At 29.8% G+C, this 21304-nt stretch overlaps 2 protein-coding genes and 1 long non-coding RNA gene across 3 annotated transcripts; 1 reads left to right on the top strand and 2 right to left on the bottom strand.

Annotated features, from left to right (window-relative positions):
• Positions 1–1380: 1380 nt before the first annotated feature.
• LOC130936440 (uncharacterized) lies at positions 1381–3707 on the top strand. The gene is made up of 4 exons (XR_009068109.1): positions 1381–1785; positions 1987–2105; positions 2834–2982; positions 3432–3707. It is a non-coding gene; the product is annotated as an uncharacterized LOC130936440 (long non-coding RNA).
• Positions 3708–3822: 115 nt separating this feature from the next.
• On the bottom strand, positions 3823–14833 carry LOC130934879 (berberine bridge enzyme-like 17). The gene is made up of 2 exons (XM_057864403.1): positions 13236–14833; positions 3823–5086 (listed from the first exon to the last, which is right to left on the bottom strand). Exons 1-2 carry the CDS (start codon positions 14831–14833, stop codon positions 3919–3921), a joined length of 2766 nt encoding a protein of 921 aa, XP_057720386.1. The 3' UTR covers positions 3823–3918.
• Positions 14834–18822: 3989 nt separating this feature from the next.
• Positions 18823–20055, bottom strand: LOC130934878 (F-box protein At5g07610-like). Its single transcript, XM_057864402.1, has one exon. It carries the CDS (start codon positions 20053–20055, stop codon positions 18823–18825), a length of 1233 nt encoding a protein of 410 aa, XP_057720385.1.
• Between the last annotated feature and the right edge of the window lie 1249 nt (positions 20056–21304).

The following is a 21304-nucleotide window of genomic DNA, read 5'->3' as shown; positions in this document are numbered from 1 at the left end:
GGTGTCATCTCAGCACTCAATTTGCCTAATCATCACCGAAAAGAGTCGCGTGACCATATTGGTGCCCAAACTTAAAACTTGAATCTGGGGACTAGGTAATTTTGAATTTCGAATACCAAAATGAGTAATCGTGTCTCAGGACCAAAATGTGGATTTAGTCTTCAAATTATTATTAATTTATCTAATTCGAACGACATTTTGAAAAATTCAGGTAATATTTTTTAATTTGGTAAAATTGTATAATTTGGGCCTCCAATTAGTTTAATTATGCATTTTGTCCTAATATCAAGTATAGGTGTTTAGACAAATTGTATAATTTAATATAATTTGAACTGAATTAAAATTGTACTTATTAAAATTTATTTAGATTTTATTTTTAACAAACTATATAGATTGAATCAGATTTTGTATCTATTTTTTAAAATGAACCAATTTAATTCAAACCACACAATATAGTCTAATATTATTATTTTATTATTATATTTCAAATTTTATTTATAATATATTTAATTTGTTATATATTTTTATCTTATTCATATAGTACTATTATTTAATGAACATCTTATGAATTCAAAATGAGATTTATTTATTATTTATTTTAATAACCAACTTATAACTTTATTTTTATTATTATGTTATTGTTAATTTTTTAGAATTCTATTAAAACTTATTATATTATTGTTGGTTATTTATATTTTAAAGTTGACACTTGTTATATATATAATATTGCAAATCCTACTCAATCTAAATTAAAATTTTTTATTTGAAATTGGACCAAATTGTCTAAAAAATATTATCTAATATAAACTGTACTGCAAGTAAAATTAATATTTGAATTAGATAAATTTTTAACACAAAATCAATTTAAACCGCACCACAAACACTTAGTTAGTACGAAATAATTATATTTTTTCTAAGAATCCAATAAAAACAAATATATATTCCATCTTTCAAACTTTTTATTAATCCTTATAATACAATTTGATTATCAAACTTCTAACTTATTATTATTTTTATAATAAACTATAAATGATTTAAAAAACTTATTTATTTGTTTATTTGAATTATTTAGTTAACTTTGTTTAATTCATTCATTATAATCTTAAAATTCAAATTCATTATCATAGTTGATGAATTTTTTATTAGAATTAAGTATTTTTTTGTTTCCAAAATCTAAGATAAAAATTAAAATCGTTTCCAACATTTTTTTTTATTAAAATTATTCCCAACATTATAAAACATTATAAAATCGTCATTTTCTATTTCAATTATATTTTTTTTATCACATTACCCTTTATTATTAATAAAAATAATATTAAATAAATAAATAAAACCCCACCCTACCTACTCCCCAGCATCTCTTCCCCCCTCCTCTTCACAGATATATTTGAGCACCATAAGGGCATCGGAAACCCTCAGAATGCCGCCAAACTCTAAATCAAGATCGTATATACATGTGCATTTGGCCTCGATCACTTCCATCCCTAAACTAAAGGTCCATTTGTGACCTGAATCGAGACTTGCGTGCATGGCATAGAAAATGAACAACGCGAGCTCGAAAGTGTTCCGCAGAAGCGCGGCGGAGATGATGGTGGAAGAATCAGTCAGCGAAAACGACGCCACCTCCGTTTCTTGAAGAGTTCTGTGCGATTATGGGCAACAGGGCAAGGCATCATTGACGTCTTTGGCAGAGGCGACGACTCGGAGAAGGAGCTGGTGGTGATCGAGCTGGCTGGCATCCTGAGAAATTTCATTGTGGCTTTCACTGAGCGAATCTCTGGAGAGGTACTTGGAAGTGAATCTCATTGTGAACAAATTAATTATTATTTTTTCTGTCTTTTCTTCTATTGTTGCTGTTGGTAATGTTGGTGGATTGTGAGAAGGATTGAAAAAATAAAACCATAGCATATTAAGAATGTTATCTTGTTAATTAATGTAGTCTAGTTATTGTTAATTTAATTCGTTGTCTTTGATTTTCATGAATAGCAAGTCGTGCAATTGAGTTGAAGAATCATTCTTTACTACATGGAAAAGTGATAAGGGTCATGTGATCTCGTTGCGATCCTGATGCGAGAAAAAGCGGCAGAGGGAATGTTTTTGTCAAGGTATATGTCAATTTATCTGCAGCTTTGATACACCATACTTAATCATATGCCAGGATCAATATCATTTCTAAAGTGAATTCTTTTGTTTTTCTTGTACTGCGGAAGAACTTAGCTGAATCCATAGATAATGCGGGATTACATGAACATTGCTGTCTGTGTTAGAAGCTTTATCGTGCAGAATCGCATATGAACATTGCTTGTTATTATTAGTGTTGAATTCTGATTTTGTTCTTTATTCAATTTGTGATGAATTGACTTTGTGGCTTTGTGAGAAGGTGTCCTGCAGTTTTGGGTTCTGATTTTATGGTTTTTAATTTGGGGGGTTTTTGCTTCTGAATGTGTATTGTTTCTAACTTTTAGGGTTATAGGTTCTGTTTTGGGTTCTCATTTGCCAAAAATAGATTAAGCCAGGGGATTTATGTTTGGTACTTCAATTGCATTGGGGATATTGGTGCAAAATTGATATATTTGTCTCAATTCATTTTTAATTTTACAATTTAGGTTCATGATTCTCACTTTATTATTTGAAGCAACACCGTTTTCCCCTTTTGCACTTGAAATTAAGCTGATTGGCATGATTTTGTGAATTTAGCATTCAACTTTAATGAGAATAATAAAAAACCAACTTGTTATGGAATTGTTGGTATGTAGATCCATAACGTCTTCACTGCATGCTGACAAATTATTAGTACTTATCATAATATGTTATTCTGCTTCTATGCTTTTAGGGTTCATCAAATTTCTGGGACCTTACTACATGCTGCTTATAACAAAAAGAAGGCAAAATTGGTGCAATCTGTGGTCACACAGTATATGCTGTCTCAAAGACTCAGATGATTCCGCTGCCTGATATCATCAATTCTAAACTTGAAAACAGGTCTTTACAATTCCACATGCTATCAAACTAAGTCTCTCTTTTTTTCTACTTTTTTTTCTAATTTTACTTTCGTCTTTAGTTATCCTGCTGATTATATCCCTCTAACCAATGTTTACATTATTTTTATTCTCCTCTGTTCATATTTCTTTTAATTTGAACAAAAACCTCATGTAAAAATTTCTTGATACATTCTTCATATTTGATCCAAATATATATAAAATAACTTATATAAAATAACTTATAAAACAGTGGCACAGATTTGTTGAGGAGAAATTATTTGATTGGAAATTTGTCAATGATGAAATAGAACATGATTGTGTTGTGCTAGGTGTTTTTATTTTTCCCTTGTGCCATCATTGAATTTAAACGCAGCATTTTTGCCTCGTTTTCTGTTATTCTGGAATGTCACATTTTGATTAATTATATGATTTTTCTCATTGGTATTTTAGATACAAGAAGCTGCTGTGCACAGTCGACCTTACAAAGGATTTTTTTTCAGCTACTCAAATCACATTATGCGTAGTCTTCAAAGAAACATGTGTGATAATGAGACACGCCATGTCCTTTATGAGACCATGTTTGTGTGAAATGAATTCTTGACACGAGGAATTAGGAATCTCTTCTAGAATACTCTTTCTTTTTATTTATTTTAATTTTAGATTTAATTTGTAATCCTCTCTATATTCATTGATATATGGAAATTAGTAGTTTAGACATGTTTCATTTTTTTGCTCTATTGTTGAATGATTGTTCAATTGAATAGTTGGATCCATTGTTTTATGTACTAATAAAAGTGTTACACAATCCTTCTCCTTTTCTTAATAAGAGTGCAGAACAATGTAAATAAATCAATAAATCATAAAATTAAAATCTATTAAATAAAAAGTGTTACACAAGATGAAATCAAAAGTAAAGCAAAAGCTAAAAGATCTATGTTTAAAGACAAGCTAAGCTCTCAACGTACTCAAAGGCTCTGTACCATCCCATAACTCCTGGAAAAGAATAATAACGACGGAAATTTTCTTGTATTTTGAAGTCAAAGTCAATCACATCATAACGGGTATGATCCTTTAATCGCAGAGCAATAACTTTTCCATCTACCTGCACAAACAAAGCCATCTCATCATCTTCACCATCTTTAATGAGATGGATTATGCTGTAGTTTCCAGCAGGATCTGTATTCAAAACACGTTTAAGATTTGTACGTCGAAGATCAACGCTGTGCATAAGAACCCATGACTTTGATGAAGAATAATCATCTTCCTTCAACCGGAACACGCGCATACAGAATTCAAAGTCAGCTCCAACTAAATTCATGTAACCGCATGCAGGTGCAAGAATGTATCCATATCCATCATAAGCTCGTTTTAAGGGAAGTTTCACGTCACTAGAGCCACCAACATTAATATTTTGAGGCGCCGGAGGCAAAGGAGGCATGTCATCCTTCACGTACTCTGTTTTCAGATCAAAACGCAGCGTCGTTTTGCTTTTGTTACCGATCCAGTAAACTGAGTCCTTGAAATAAACACCATGTGCAAAATCCATGTCTAAGGGAGCCGAGAAGGAAGAACCGCAGTGCTCCCAGGTACCGGATTCCGAGGAATAAATCATGGTTTGGTAGCCATCTTTCTTTGAAGATTTGCCAGGGAAAATGCAGATCAGCTTATAACCGAGAAATCGCAAGGGATCAAAAGCCAGAGAGTACTCCGGGGAAGCTGATTCATCAAACGATGGAAAGGGCGAGAGCAAGGGTTTCTTGTCTCCAGTGGTGGGATTATAGATAAACGTGTCATTGAATCGGCGGAGAAGCATCAAGCCGTTGCAAGATTGTAACATAGATGAGCAATTATCGGGAACTTTGGGACAGAATATGCGCCGGCGGCGGCACGGTCTACGAATCTTCTTATTGAAGTAGAAAAATGTTAATTCACGATGTTGAGGATTGACGACGTCGGGATCAAGGATCAAACCGGAGAATCTTGTTCCTTGGAAGGTGGCGCGGCGGCGAGAGAAGTAAGGGTCAGAGATGAGAGAGAGCCACCGCTTGGAGACACCTTTGAAGGTTATGACATCTCTGAGGGGGAGACGAACAAGGATTTCAGTGAGTAAGCCATCGATTCCTTCAATTACTTCCATTGAAGAAGAAATTAACTCTTTCTGGTTCATGGTTGTTCTTGACTCAGCTTTCAGTGTTAGATGAGTGTGTTACTGTTTATATATATCTCAATCCCAAATAAGATATGCAGCTAAGCAAGATAAGTAGATAACTTTCTAATTTTTATCTAGTGAATTTAAAAGATAGTTATATATATTTTTTAATATCTTAGAGATTTTAAGATATTCAAGTTCCAACAATCTCATTACTCATTAGTTAGTTAATTTTAAAAATTAAAAATCTAAAGTTGAATCATATAATTCCGTTGTTAACTTGGTTTTTTTTTTGTGACTACTGTTTTTTTGGTACCTTCGAGCTCTTTGGCAAGATCCAACCCCACGAGCCGCCGTTCACGGAGGATCCGCCGCGGCTCAAGGCCCCCAATTTCTATTACACTCAGGAAGACATCTTGTACGAAGAGACGCAGACGAAGGACGGTGTTTCTTGGTGGGTTCACCGGCCATAAGTGATCTTCGGATTCTCACCTTACAGCTTGATGAACATGGTGGGAGCCCCGTGCGTGTACGCGGCGATTTGCAAGCACGAGAGGGTTCCGTTGAGATTCCCTGGAACCAAATCGGCGTGGGAGGATTACACGACGGTGTCGGATGCGGATTTGATCGCGGAGCAGCATATATGGGCGGCGGTGGATGCGTACGCGAGGAACGAGGCATTCAATTGCAGCAACCCCTAACAGCACTCCGCCAACACTTCCTTTGCCGTGAGTTGGTCCTGGGTAGGTGAGTTTCATCTTCCTTCGGCCCTGTTATTTCTTTTTCAATTTCATTGCATTTTATCTTGAATTGTTGAAAGTTGAGGTTGTTGCTGAAATAATGATTCAGCTAATTTTGTTTTGCTGGAAATCATATTTGGAGAATTGGAGTTTAAGTTTTTGTTGCTGAAAGTTATTATACGTGAATTTGTTGTTAAGAATTTTCAATATGCTGAATTTGTTGGTAGAAGTAGAATTTGTTGCCGTAAGTAGAATTTGATGCTGAACATATCACGGTAAATTTTTTTGTTGCTGGAAGTAGAATTTGTTGCTGTAAGTCTTTCGTTTTTTCTTTTGTTAGAATCTTAAAAATCATGTTGCATGTGGTTTTTTAGAATTGTCGAAGCTGAATACTAGGGATTTGGAATGGTGTTTCTTCATTGTGCACGGTATTCAGCTTACAGATTTTCATTGTGCAAATTTACAACTTTAATCATATTATAGATTTTCATTGCATATGAATCTAGCATGCTAAAAGGATTTTCGTAACAACTCTGCATAATAAGTTAGCTTACAGATTCAGATTGAAGCTGAATTTATAGCTGCTGCTGCAAACTGAGGAATTGGATAGACATCTTAGCAATTTCTGAGATGCTTGTTTTTGCTTTTTTGTTCACTTTTTAGCTGTGGGAAAATTCAAAATTGACTCTTCAACCCAAGACACTGGTAATTAGGGGAGATGTCAATAAGCTGCAAGGTTTGATTGGCTTCTTGCTTTGCATTCACTCAACTAACTGTAACCATACCTTATCTGCTGCATCCACTGCTTTGATAGCAACGTAGGGTTCCAACAATATTCAATTTGGCCTAACTTTCATTAGTTTATAAGTCCTTTAGATTAATAATTCTCAGTTTCTCACATTAAAAGTTTTAAAAAGAAAATTCAGTCCAATTAGTGCTCTAAAGAAATTCTACCATTGAAAAGACCAACTGAAATTCTTCCTATGTTAGGCTGTACACAATCCCCCAGAACAGTGCCTTTATATTGTATAATAATGCCTTTATCATTCACTTAAATGATGGAAAACACAAGCCAAACTGATATATAGTTTGATAGAGACACCTAAACCACAACACTGCTCATCACCGGTGGCTTCGCTGGTGCGATTTCTAAGACCACTGTTGCACCCCTCGAACGGGTCAAGATTCTCTGGCAGGTCCTTCTTCTTTGCTCATGTTATTTATGATTGAGGATATGAACATCATAGCCTTTATATGTGCTGTGTTGATAAAGAATTGGGGAGTATTTTGTTGAGAAATCATGAAACAGAACTAAGAATAAAATTGAGAATGAACTATGAATTAAAACCCTGACGTGAGAAGCTTTGTTGAATAAATGCAATAAGTGATTCTATTAATGGTTTTGAACTATGGTAAGTATGTGTGACTTAGAAGTTAGACTTTACTACTAAGAGCACAATGGCAGGGGAGAGAAGTAAAGTTTGTAAAGAAAAAATGTTTGTCATGGTGCTATGGCTTAACTATGTAACTGCACTTGTCTAGTGTCTCAGTTTGATTTTGCCACTCCATTGGTAATGGTGGCTCTTGCTGGATACTTAAAGTTCTTGATTTTTCATCCCTGTATGTAACTTACATTGCATCAAGTTCCTTTGAGAGTCTAATAGTTCCTTTTAATTTGTCAAGGAGAGTTTTCTATTCTTATGCTTGCTCATTGTTTTGTAAATGGGTTTATGTATGTTCCTCTTTAACAATTTTTTTTTTTAATTATAATTTTGCATCTGTTTTTTAAATCTGCAGACAAGGACAGCAGGATTTCATAATCTGCGTGTGTATCAATCATTGAAAAGGTTATCAAAGCATGAAGGATTTCTAGGACTATACAAGTAAGACTCAGATTGCCACAATATGAATTATTTATGTTGCTCATTCTCATTGTATGTCTTGTTTTTGCTTTTATAACAACTAGTATATGAGATCTGATATTTTGTTATTGAATTTTACTTGGTTATTTTTTCTTCAATGCTCTGTTTTCTTAGCTTAAAGGACAAATTCCATATTGTTCTTCTATTTGATTACATATTTCATATAACATGATGCAGCTCTCTTCTTGTGAATCGCTTGTCCGGGGAAATTCCAAAGCATGTAGGAAATATTACTACTCTCACATACCTGTATGTTTTGAGCTTTAAGTCTATTCATTCATATAGTGTGCTTTTTTCAATATTCACTGAAATGGTAGTTTTGAAACATTAATTAGGATGGTGGAAGCAAACAATTTTTCTGGAGTTGTTCCACCTGAACTTGGGAAGCTGATCAACTTGCAGACCTTGTAAGACCTTTGTTCCATTCATACTTTTTAATGATATATGATTTTTTTTTATTTTAATTATTTCTTAAAATCTGTTTCTGAAATATTACCATTGAAGGGTACTGTCATCAAATCAGTTGACCGGAACTTACCATCGGCACTTTAAACTTTTTCCACCATACTCAACAGAAAATGGAAGACACTGCTCCTATTTCTGAAGATCTCCTCCTATCAAAGATCTTCCAAGTACTTCTCCTCCTCCTTGTCCTAATAATAGTAAGCCTAATAGAAATAGCCAAATCCTAACATGTGTTAATTTTTAAATAAAAGGTGTTGAGGTAGATAAAGCATCTGAAGTAACATGGTTAGAGGAGACTCAACTGCCGGAGAACTTGATGGTTAAGAGAGGGCAGTACATAGGCCCTACTATAAGAAGACTTTGACCGCGGAGATAAATATAACTAGTTTGTAAAAAGTTAATTTTTTTTTTTTTTGCACTGTTAGAGCTTGTAATCATTTGCACTGTTATTTGAACTCGAGATTTATTTTGTATTTGAATATTAGTTTTTTAATGTATAAAATAATTATAGCAAAAATTATATGTCACTAATTATTGTTTGATTTGTCTAAATTTTTAAAAATATTATTTGTACACTAAAATTAGTTATTAATGTATTTGTGTATAAATATATGTGTGATTTAATTTGTTTTTAATATGTATTTATATTCCAACATATTTTTTATACTTTGATGATTAATTTTGATATACACTTAACATAATTGTTAAATTTTCTACTGTCATACACAATCCTTCTCCTTTTTTTAATAAAAATGCAGCACAATGTAAATAAATAATAAAATTAAAATCTATTAAATATCAAGTGTTACAACATGAAATCAAAGTAAAGCAAAAGCTAAAAGATCTATGTTTAAAGACAAGCTAAGCTCTCAACGTACTCGAAGGCTCTGTACCATCCCATAACTCCTGGAAAAGAATAATAATGGCGGGGATTTTTTTTATTTTGAAGTCAAAGTCAAACACATCATAACGGGTATGATCTTTTAATCGCAGAGCAATAACTTTTCCATCTATCTGCACAAACAAAGCCATCTCATCATCTTCACCATCTTTAATGAAATGGAGTATGCTGTAGTTTCCAGCAAGACTTGTATTCAAAGTACGTTTAAGATTTGTACGTCGAAGATCGATGCTGTGCATAAGAACCTACGACCTTGACGAAGAATAATCATCTTCCTTCAACCGGAACACGCACATACAGAATTTAAAGTCAACTCTAACAAAATTTATGTAACCGCATGTAGGTGCAAGAATGTATCCATATCCATTATAAGCTAGTTTTAAGAGAAGTTTCACGACATCCAAGTAACTAGAGCCACCAACATTAAGATCTTGAGGCGCCGGGGGCAAAGGAGGCATGTCATCCACTCTGTTTTCAGATCAAAACGCAGCGTCGTTTTGCTTTTGTTACCGTTCCAGTAAATTGAGTCTTTGAAATAAACACCATGTGCAAGATCCATGTCTAAGGGAGCCGAGAAGGAAGAACCGCAGTGCTTCCAGGCACCGGATTCCGAGGAGTAAATCATGGTTTGGTCGTCGTCTTTCTTTGAAGACTTGTCACCAAAAATGCAGATCAGCTTATAACCGAGAAATCGCAAGGGATCAAAAGTCAGAGAGTACACCGGCCAAGGTGATTTATCAAACGATGGAAAGGGCGAGAGCAAGGGTTTCTTGTCTCCTGTTGTGGGATTATAGATAAACATGTCACTGAATTGGCGGAGAAACATCAAGCCGTTGCAAGATTGTAACATATATGAAAAATTATCGGAGACTTTGGGACAGAATATTGTTGGGAATAATACACCATTTTTCCTTGAAAAAATACTTTTCACAGAAAAATAAAATAAACACAATCACAACACAATTTAACGTGGAAATTTCAATTACTGGAGAAAAAACCACGACCGTTGCCAAATGACAACCAGAAAATATCACTATGTGAAAATTGTTACAACACATAGACTTCTTTCTCTCTAACACCGGCACCCTAGTACACCCACACTCTCTCAAAACAAATATTTAACTACACCTCACAACACTCTCTAATCAAAGAGTATAGAGGAAAAGAAAAGTCAGATACAAGCTTTAAGTGTTTTCGACTGGTGCAAAAATATAGAGAACTTAGCCTCATATTTATAGCATAGGCCACCCACTCCATTTGCTATCCTAAGCAATGTGGGACTAATTCAACCAAATCCTAACAAATATGCGCCGGGGGCGGCACGGTCTACGAATTTTCTTATTGAAATAGAAGAATGTTAATTCACGATGTTGAGGATTGACGACGTCGGGATCTAGGATCAAACCGGAAAATCTTGTTCCTTGGACGGTGGCGCGGCAGCGAGAGAAGTAAGGGTTAGAAATGAGAGAGAGCTACTGCTTGGAGACACGTTTGAAGGTTATGACATCTCCGAGGGGGAGACGAACAAGAATTTCAATAAGTAAGGCGTCACTTCCTTCAATTACTTCCATTGAAGAAGAGATTAACTCTGTTGTGGCTCGTTCTTCACTTAGCTTTCAGTGTTCGACGATTGTGTTACTGTTTAAGTAGATAATTTTTTAATTTTTATATAATAAATTTAAAAGAGAGTTATATATATATTTTTAATATCTTAGAAATTTTAAGATATTCAAGTTCAAAATTTGAAAAGGTTGAACAATCTCATTACTCATTAGTTATTTAATTTTAAAAATTAAAAATCTAAAGTTGAATCATATAATTCCGTTGTTAACTTGGTTCTCTCTTTTTGGTGACTACTGTTTTTTTTGGTGACTTGTTAATTTGGTTCTGAATCCTTTTATTTCTAACTCACTAATGGCTTTGTCGAAGGTTTTTTTCTGTTAAAAAAATGTTGCAAGTTAATAAAAACATTTAGAGCCCGTTTGGAAGTAGCAGAAGCTACTTTTTTTTATTTTTGAATTATAAAAAGTCACAATCTATGTGTTTGGCACTATTTTAAAAAAAGCTTTTAACTTTTCGAAAAGTTAATTTGCAGTTTTTTGAAGAAGTAGAAATATATGACTTCTTGCTTTTCGAGAAGTCATTCTACCATTTACTTTAAAAAAATTAATTTTAAAACAAAAAAAATCTACTTTCCTTCTTGACTCTGAAAAATACTGACCCTTCATCACCATTTTCACACAAGGTCTGCTAGAAGCACTGGCCTTCCACCATCATTCTCATGCAATGTTCAAAGTCTCACCATTTTTATGTAATAAAACATCTGATGAAAGTATTGATCTTCCACCACATTTTTAGACAATATTACATCTCAACAACTTACTGCATATATTCCTTCTAAATATTTTTTTATCATTTTATCACTATTTTTTATTATTAAATTTGTATTCAAGTGTGGTATGAAATTTCAGTTTTAATTTTATTTTTTTTTATATGTAATTTTATAGCTTATTATTATTTTCATAGTTAATTATAACAAGTTCTTGATCTCAATAAAGGAGAAGAGAGTTCTAACAATAGTAAAAATAAAAAATAAAAAACAGCAATAAAATATACATTGACACACATTTTATATTTATTTTTTATTTTCACCTACCATATCATACACAATATTAGTGATTAGGTTATGTAAAATCAACATTCAATATTGGAAAATATTTGTTATCATGGTTATTTTAATATTCATTCTTTTTTATAAAAAAAATTTATTTTTTGCGTTATTTATCCAAACGCTACAACTTTAAAATAAGTACTTTATAACTAAAAAACCAAACACAAAATAACTTATTTATAAGCTACTTTTAATAAAAGTCCTTATGTTTTAAGCTCCTTTTCCAAAAGAACTTATTTAAGTTATTTACCCAAACTGGGCCTTAATCATAAGAAGCCACTTACATAAAGACGCATAAAATATTTTTTTAAAAATATTTTTAAATAATTAAAATTTAATACATATAATTTATTAAATTATGTTATTTTTATTAAAATTAGATGAGATAAATTAATTTGGTGTGATTTTACTAGGTCTAGGCCAGGTAAGGGTCTCAAAAATAAACCCGGTTATTATTTCGGGTCGGGTTCAGGCCATGGCATCCGAAATCAGCCCGATGGCCCGGTCATCATACACAATTAATATTTTGTATATTAGTGACGGATGATGGCTATTCTTATGTGGAATTTAAGTATTGTAAATCTTAATATTTTGTGTTATTAGTTATTATAAGACTATAAGTTAATATTTTATGTTTAAAATGCATAAGATTTTAGACTAATTATTGCATAATATTGTGTTATTTGTATTGATTTAAATATTTAGTGTTATTAGACAATATTAATATTGATTATGGTTATGCTTTAGTTTTAGAGAAGAGTTGGTTCTTATTATATTTTTTTAAGTAAATTTTATCATGTCAAATAATGGTTGGACTCTTGAAAATTTGGATATTTTCACATGCTAACTTATAAGAAGGTATCAAGATAATGTAATGTTAATGGCCCGGTTTTTACCCGGTATAATCGTGGTCTGAAAGTATATAGGTTTCATCGGATCTAGGGTTAGATTCGGGTCTAATAAATAGGCCCAGTATATATTTCGGGCCGGATCTGGATCACATCAAACTCGATTTCACCCCGCCCATGCACACTCCTAATTTTAACCCTTTTTTTTTTTGTCTCTGTGCTGTTATAGAGTTAGAATTTTAGGTTTTCAAAATTAAAAAATATATATAATAAGAATATTTTAGTAATTTTTTATAATAATATTATTGTAGTCATTTTTTATAAAATAAATATTAATTTAGATCGATTTAAAGTTTAATTTACCGATTTTTTAACAAAATTAATTTGTTTGATTTAATTTTAACAAAAATAATATAATTTAATCGATTATATATATTAAATTTTAATTAATAAAAAAACATCTTTAAAAAAAGACGTTTTAAGCGTCTTAATTGGAGTAGCCTCCAAATATCAATCCAAGTAAAATATTAATCTAATTGGAATTAAAATTTATGAGGTGGTATACTCTGTTCATATCTAAAAAAGTTCTCAGGGTCAACTCTGGTTTTAACCTGCATCAATGTATCAAAATTCTGTCTAAAAAACTTGGCTCCATAAATTCGAGCGGCATCAACGTTGGTTGTTCCATTGCTTGAATTGGCTCCAATATCTCTATCCCTGTAGTTAAAGAAAGCCTCCCTTGGCGATTTGGAAACAAAAGGAGTCATAAACTCATACATAGACCTTGATACATTCAAGTTACGATTAGTGACATATTCTCCATCTTGTAACCAAATTATGTAGTACAAAATCTTGAACAAAGTCCCTGCTCTATGAGGAAACGGAGTAGCTGAGGTTGGAATCTCCCACATTCTTCCACCATATGGGTTCCATTGCATAATAATTATCTCACTCTCAATGAACTTCTTCCATATAGATTGCAATCCCTCTTTCGAAATAACGTTCTTCACATAATCTGACTTGCTCTTGAAATAATACTGAGCAGGGTATTTTGCTTCGAATAGCAACGTTTCTGCTGGAGTTCCGATTGGTTGTTCTGCATAGAAAAGTGTGCTGTTTACCCAAGGCAATTCAAAGCAATCACTTTTGGTTAATCCCAGTTCAGGAAAACTTTTTTTCATCAATCTCAAAAGTCTATCGATTCGTCCCAAGAACTCGCCGATGAAGGTAACTTGAACCGTCTTGTGATGCACCTCGTGTTGGAGTCTGATGAAAAGATCCCTGTGGAGCTTCGGTGCAACTTGTTGCCATTTGTAAACAATGTCTATGACGCCTTGTTCCAAGGTCCTATTCACCTTGAACACCGTCACCAATGGAGGAACCGCCACCAGCTTGATCGTCCATGAGAGAATCACACCGAAACTGGCACCTCCACCTCCTCTTATGGCCCAGAACAGATCCTCCCCCATTAATTTTCTGTCAAGGATATCACCATTTACGTCGACGATTTTTGCGTCAATGATGTTGTCCACGGAGAGACCATATTTTCTCATGAGGTTGCCGTAGCCACCGCCGCTGAAGTGGCCGCCGGTGCCTAGAGAAGGACAGACTCCGGCAGCAACGGCATGAACGTGGCTGTTCTGTGCGACTCTGTAATAAAGCTGGCCAAGTGTTGCACCAGCCTCAACCAAAGCGGTGCCGTTTTGGATGTTGACGTCAATGGATTTAAGATTATACATGTCGAGAAGAAGGAAGGGAACATCTGATACGAAGGAGAATCCTTCGAAGTCATGGCCGCCGCTTCGGATTCTGAGCTGAAAGTTGCTGGCTTTGGAGCATATAACCGCTGCCTGAACGTGAGATTCATGGAAAGCGGTTATAATGGCGACGGGTTTGGGTGTGTTTGGTCTGTTGAACCTCTTGTTGTGGATGTGGAGGTTGAGGATGTCGGAGAAGGATGAGTTGTCGCTAGTGTAGAGTGCTCCGGTGACGCTAATTGGAGCTGATGGATTTGTCCATGTGTTGTTTGAGAGGCAAGCGAGAAAGTAAGCATCTAAATTTGCATGTGAAAGGAAAGATTGAAGAAGAAGAACAATAGTGAGTGCTAGCTGAGTTGAAAGGAGAAGAAACAACAACGACGATGACGATGTTGCCATTGTTGTTATGAAATGAAAGTGGTGTTTGTTACTTGCCATGTTGTTAGCGTTGCATTCGGCATATATAATGTTAGAGAAAATGAAAAAAATGTGTACTAAAATTAGTTATTAAAACCGTTTAATAATGTATTTGTGTATAAATATATGGGTATGATTTAATTTATTTTTAATATATATTTGTATTCTAACGTATATTTTATATTAATAGTTGATTTTAGTGATTAATTTTAGAATACACGTAATATAGTAAAAGAAAATAAACAAATCATAATCTAACAAGAGTCTAATCAACAATAGACCAACACATATATTTAAATAATACAATTAAATATTCTTTAAAAATGGTTCATTATTTAATTTAAAAAAAACTAAAAAAATAAATAATTTTTTATAAAAAATAAATAATTTTCTATAAAAATAAGTATTTAAATTAATTAAATAATATTATTTAAATTAAAATATTAAATAAAGATTAAAAATTAAAAAACAAGTAATATTTTTTATTTTTAAAATATATTTTATATTAACTAATAATTATTAATTAATAATTATTTAAAATTAGTTGACTAAAATTTAAAAATTATTTATCTAAATTTTTTTAAATTAAAAAATTATTTATATATTATTAAAATTAATTACTAAAATTAATTATTAATATATTTATTTATAAATATATATAATTTAATTAATTTTAATTTATATTTATATTTTAATATATATTTTATATTAATAATTAATTTTAATAATTAATTTTATTATATATATATCATTAAATAAATTAGTGTAGACTTTTTCCTTTTGTTTCTTTCCTTTGGACTTACCTGTCGTGTTGTCGTAGACTCGTAGTCCATTGTTCAGATTTTTTGGTGGTCAATTAGTCATAAAAGGCTAAAACTTTTACATATGAATAATTTAGATGTGAAATATTAAAATATTTGTTCATTTTAGTGTTTTATATGGTTATGGTGATAGTACAAAATGTCAATGATGTTTTGTAATAAAAAAAAAATTTAATTATGAAAGAACAAAATATTACTGATATTTTGTAATAAACAATATTATTTTAATTACTAAAACACAAAATGTCATTGATATTTTATTAAAAAAATATTATTTTAATTGAAAAAATATAAAACATCAGTGACATTTTGTAGATGGCCATAATAGTATTTAACACACAATTTGATTCATCATAAAGAATTTCACTCATATTAATACAATATTAAAAAGAAAAAGTTCGTCATAAAACATGAAACTTTATCTAGAGTTTATTTTATATGACATTATTTTTAGATAAATAATATATATTATTATTTGGTTTAAAAAATTAATTTATTTTATATAAAATAATTTAATTAAAAAACTAATTGATATATCTATGATGTTAAAATTTTTATTATATTTTATTTTAAAAATAAATTGATAAATTTAAATTGAAAAATTATAGTTAATTTGGACCAGTTCAATATTAATAAAATTTTTTATTTTTATTATAAAATATAAAAAAATATGTTATTTTTTAGGATTTAATTTTTTTATTGTGTTTTTATAAAGTTTGTACAAAATTCACCTATCACATTGATTAAACTTATTTATTTACGTAAAGTTTGTCTATAAACTCAGCAAATTTGTTTAAGTTTTAATATGATTTGAATTGTATTAGTATATTTTTATTTTTAATTAATTTAATTTTATTTAAATAATTAAAATTTTAAATTATAAAATTTGTATTAATTTGTAATTTTTAAAATTTAAATAGATATAATTTAAATTAATAATTTATAAAATTGTATGTATTAGTATTATTGTACTCATATGATTAATTATATTTATTCAACTTTTAAAAAAAATAACCGTTGTTAATTTTTAACTAACAAATAAATACATTTATATTATTTTAAATTAAAATTTTTTAAATAAATGTACTCTTATTATTTTAATTTTTTAATTTAAATAAACATATTAGTATTATTTTAAATAAAATTTAAAATTAATATAAGTAGATTTATTTAAAATTTTAAATTTTAATATTTTAAATAAACATACTCTTATTATTTTAAAAATTTTTTAATTTAAATAAACATACTCATATTATTTTAAATAAGTATATTATTTTAATTTGAAAATAATATGGATGTATTTAAATAAAAAAATTAACAAGCGTTATTTTTTTTAAATCGAATAAATATAATTAATTATATGCGTACAATAATACGAATACATACAATTTTATAAATAATTAATTTAAATTATATCTATTTAAATTTTAAATTATAAATTAATACAAATTTTATAATTTAAATTTTTAATTATTTAAATAAAATTAAATTGATTAAAAAATAAAATATACTAATACAATTCAAATCGTATAACGTAAACAAGTTTGTGCAAACTTTAGGTAACTAAATAAATTTAGTCAACGTGATCAATAAATTTTGTGCAAACTTTATAAAAATACAATAAAAAAAATTAAATCCTAAAAAATAACATAATTTTTTGTCTGATAATTAAATTTTTTTATATTTTATAATAGAAAAAAAACATGATTAACATTTAGCTGGTCCAATATATTAGATAATTTTATTTTTTTATGTTTTTAATTATACTTTTGATTATAAAAATTAAATAGTAAACAATTAACTACAATTTTTCAATTTAAATTAGTCAAATTATTTTTAAAATAAAATACGGTAAAAATTTAACATCATAACTATATCAATTGTTTTTTAATTAAATTATTTATATAAAATAAACCAATTTTTTTAAATTAAATAATAATACATGTCATTCATCTAAAAATAATTTTATATAAAGTTGACTACAAATAAATTGTTGCCGTCATAAAAATATCTAGTCGCGATTAAGAATTTTCCCTTAATGCATTATGTCTTTGACTCGTACAATGGGAATTCTTAACAATTGAATAGTAGTTTAATTAATTTTTTTATTTTATGCTTTTATTTTTTCTTTTATTTAACTAAACTTTTTTGTAATTAATCTTTAAATTATTGAACCAACTTACTTAAATTTAATTATTAAAATAATTTAGTTATATAATATTACGTATTTTAAATATGACAAATTTATAGTGTTATTCAATTAAATGTATATATTCAAATAATATTTCAAATGATAAATTTAAAAATTAATTTTTTATGATATGATCATCTATAAATTATATTTTTTAACAATTTAATAATATCCAAACAAATTCTATAAATAAAAGAAGCTTATAATTAACTTGGATAAGATAAAACTAGAAATAGAATGAAAATTAATATACCAAATATATTTCAACTGGTTGGGTTTGAAAAGTTAACACTATATATCCAGAATGAGTACTAAAAATATTTTTTCAAATAAAATAATCAAATGTCAATGAATTTAAGTTGGTCGAGTGATTACTATATTACTTCACTCATTTATTAAATAAATGTTGAATGTCTAAATATTACTTGTACATATAACAATTTATTAACTAATAATAAATTCTTAAATAAAATTTAAATTTATAATAAATTAATTTTTTACTAATATTAAGCTGAACAATACTGTAAGACAAAAACATACTCAAATACTTATATCATTTTTAATAAAAATTAGTTATGATTAACATTATTCTAAGTCTAAAAATGTTATTTACACACTAAAATAATTATTAAAATCAGTCATCAATATATTTATGTATAAATACAAGTTAAATTTAATTTATTTTTAACGTGTATTTATATTTTAACATATATTTTAAATTGATAACTAATTTTAATTTGAACATAATATAATCGTTCCAAATTTTATTATTTAATTTCATAAAAAAATTTGAATGTATAATATTACTCAAACTTTATATTGCCAGTGCACAATCCTTCTCTTTTTTTTTTTTTTGAAAAAAATGCGGCATAATGTAAATAAATCATAAAATTAAAATTGATTAAATATCAGCCATTCACGTGATGAAATCAAAGTAAAGCAAAGACTAAAATCTATGTCTAAACACAAGCTAAGCTCTCAACGTATTCAAAGGCTCTGTACCACCCCATAACTCCTGGAAAACTACAATAATGGCGGGGATTTCTTTTTATTTTTATGTCAAACACATCATAATATGTATGATCCTTTAACCGCAGAGTAATAACTTTGTCCGGTCTCTGCAATAACAAAGCCATCTCATTTTCCCCATCTTCAATGAGATGAATTATACTGTATTCATACCCTTCAAAAGAGTAGTTTTCAATAAGATTTACATGAAAAACAGTTTCAAGATTTGTGCGTCGAAGATCAACGCTATACATAAGAACCCACGACCTTGACGAAGAAGAAGAAGAAGAATCTTCCTTCAACTGGAACACGCTTATACAGAATTCATAGTCAAATATAACCAAATTCATGTAACCGCACGCAGGTGCAAGAATGTATCCATATCTATTATTATCAAATCCTGAGTAAATTCTCATGAAATTCAAGTAACTAGGATCAGCGACATTATGATCAGGAGGTTGCGGTGGTAAAGGAGGCATGTCATCCTTCACGCACTCTTTGTTCAGATCAAAACGCAAAGTCGTTTTGGTGTTGATGCTGATCCAGTAAACTGAGTTCTTGAAATAAACACCATGTGTAAAATCCATGTCGTAGGGAGCCGAGAAGGAAGAACCGCAGTGCTTCCAAGCACCAGATTCCGAGGAGTAAATCATGGTTTGGTAGAAGTCTTCCTTTGAAGACTTAAAAATGCAGATAAGCTTATAACCAAAAAATCGCAAGGGATCAAAAGCCAAAGAGTAAAACGCGAAAGATGATTCATCAAAGGATGGAAAGGGCGGCGGCAAGAGTTTCTTGGCTCCGGTGGTGGGGTTATACATAAACACGTCTTTCCCTGGATGGAAGAGCATTATCAAGCCGTTACAAGATTGTAATATCCGTGAAGAATTATCGGGAATTTTGGGACGAAATCTGCGAATTTTTTTATCCAAGTAGAAGAATGTTAATTCAGGGTCTACAGGATTGATGCCGGGATTTAGGAACACACCGGAGACTGTTGTTCTTTGGACGGTGGTGCGGATGCGAGAGAAGTAAGGGGCGGAGATGAGTGAGAGCCACCGCTTGGAGACACGTTTAAAAGTTATGACATCTCTGAGAGGCACACGAACAAGAATTTCAGTGAGTAAGTAATTGTTTCCTTCAATTGCTTCCGCTAAAGAAGAAATTAATTCTTTGTCGTCGCTCATATTGTTCTTCAGTTAGCTTTGAATCTTCCGCGCGTGTTACTGCTCATATATATATATCTCACAATTAGGATAATTATCTAAGATAACTTTTAAATTTTTATACAATTAATGAATTTAAATGTTAGTTTTTTTTTATTTCAAATTCAGAATTTAAAAAGATACCAAAATCTCGTTAGTTTATTAATTTCAACATTAAAAATCCTAGATTTATTATTTAACCATATATATCGCTTCGTTCTTAATGCTACTAGGTTCTGATTCGGTTTCTCCCTAATGGCTTTGTCAAAGAGTTTTTTTTTTTTTTTCTCTTTTAAAAGGATTACAATTTTTTAAAAATATTTATTCTAAATTTAGAAAAACTTTTTGAAAAAGGATTACAATTTTTTAAAAACTTCATACATTAATTAATATCTAAATTTAATTATTACATTAACGTTTATTATAATATTTTTTAATTTTAAAAACTATTTTACCAAACGCATTTATTGTTGTTTATACTTATTAATTTTTTTTTACTTAATTTACTGAATATAAATACTATAACTTTTAAAAAATTATCCTTTGAAAGCTAATTTTTAAAGTAAATAATCATGTTTGGCCATCAAAATTTAAACATTGCAAAAATTAAACATAAAAAAATAAAATTAATATTATACTTATAAAAAATAAGTATCTTTTGACAAAAATAAACTATTTTACTCAAATTTAATTTAATTAAAATAAAATAATTTATAAAAATATAAGTTTTATCAAATTAAATCTTAGTCGTATTATATTATTGAATATCATATATATATCATCTATAAATATAGTTTAAATTTATATTCAGTAATAAATATATATAAAATTAAATTTAACTTAAATTTTTTTAATTAAAAATTTTTAGAAAATAATAAAATATTTATGAAATGAATAATAACAACAATGTAATAAAAATGTATTTTAAATAGAAAAAAAAATGAAATAAAATGACTATAAGTAAAGTTTATAATTAGGTGCACTACAAGAAAAACGTTGATTATCATTGGATTAATCAATTAAATTCGCTGCTAAATAGATTACTATGGTCTTGTAGTTAACTATATAAACGACGCCGAAAATTCTTTATTATCGAATTTTTTTTGTCTGACGCTAATTGTCGACAAATTTTTCGTCGGTGTTTTCAATGGATTGTCGAATCTCGCCATTTGACCATTTCGCTTGAAATGATGCCAAAATTTACTGTCGGATTCATCCGCCAGTAGATTTT

This window comes from Arachis stenosperma, chromosome 6 (assembly GCF_014773155.1).
Source record: "Arachis stenosperma cultivar V10309 chromosome 6, arast.V10309.gnm1.PFL2, whole genome shotgun sequence".
In the NCBI taxonomy this organism is placed as follows: domain Eukaryota; kingdom Viridiplantae; phylum Streptophyta; class Magnoliopsida; order Fabales; family Fabaceae; genus Arachis; species Arachis stenosperma.
Note: the sequence above shows the minus strand (reverse complement) of the source record. Positions and strands in the feature narration are given on the sequence as shown.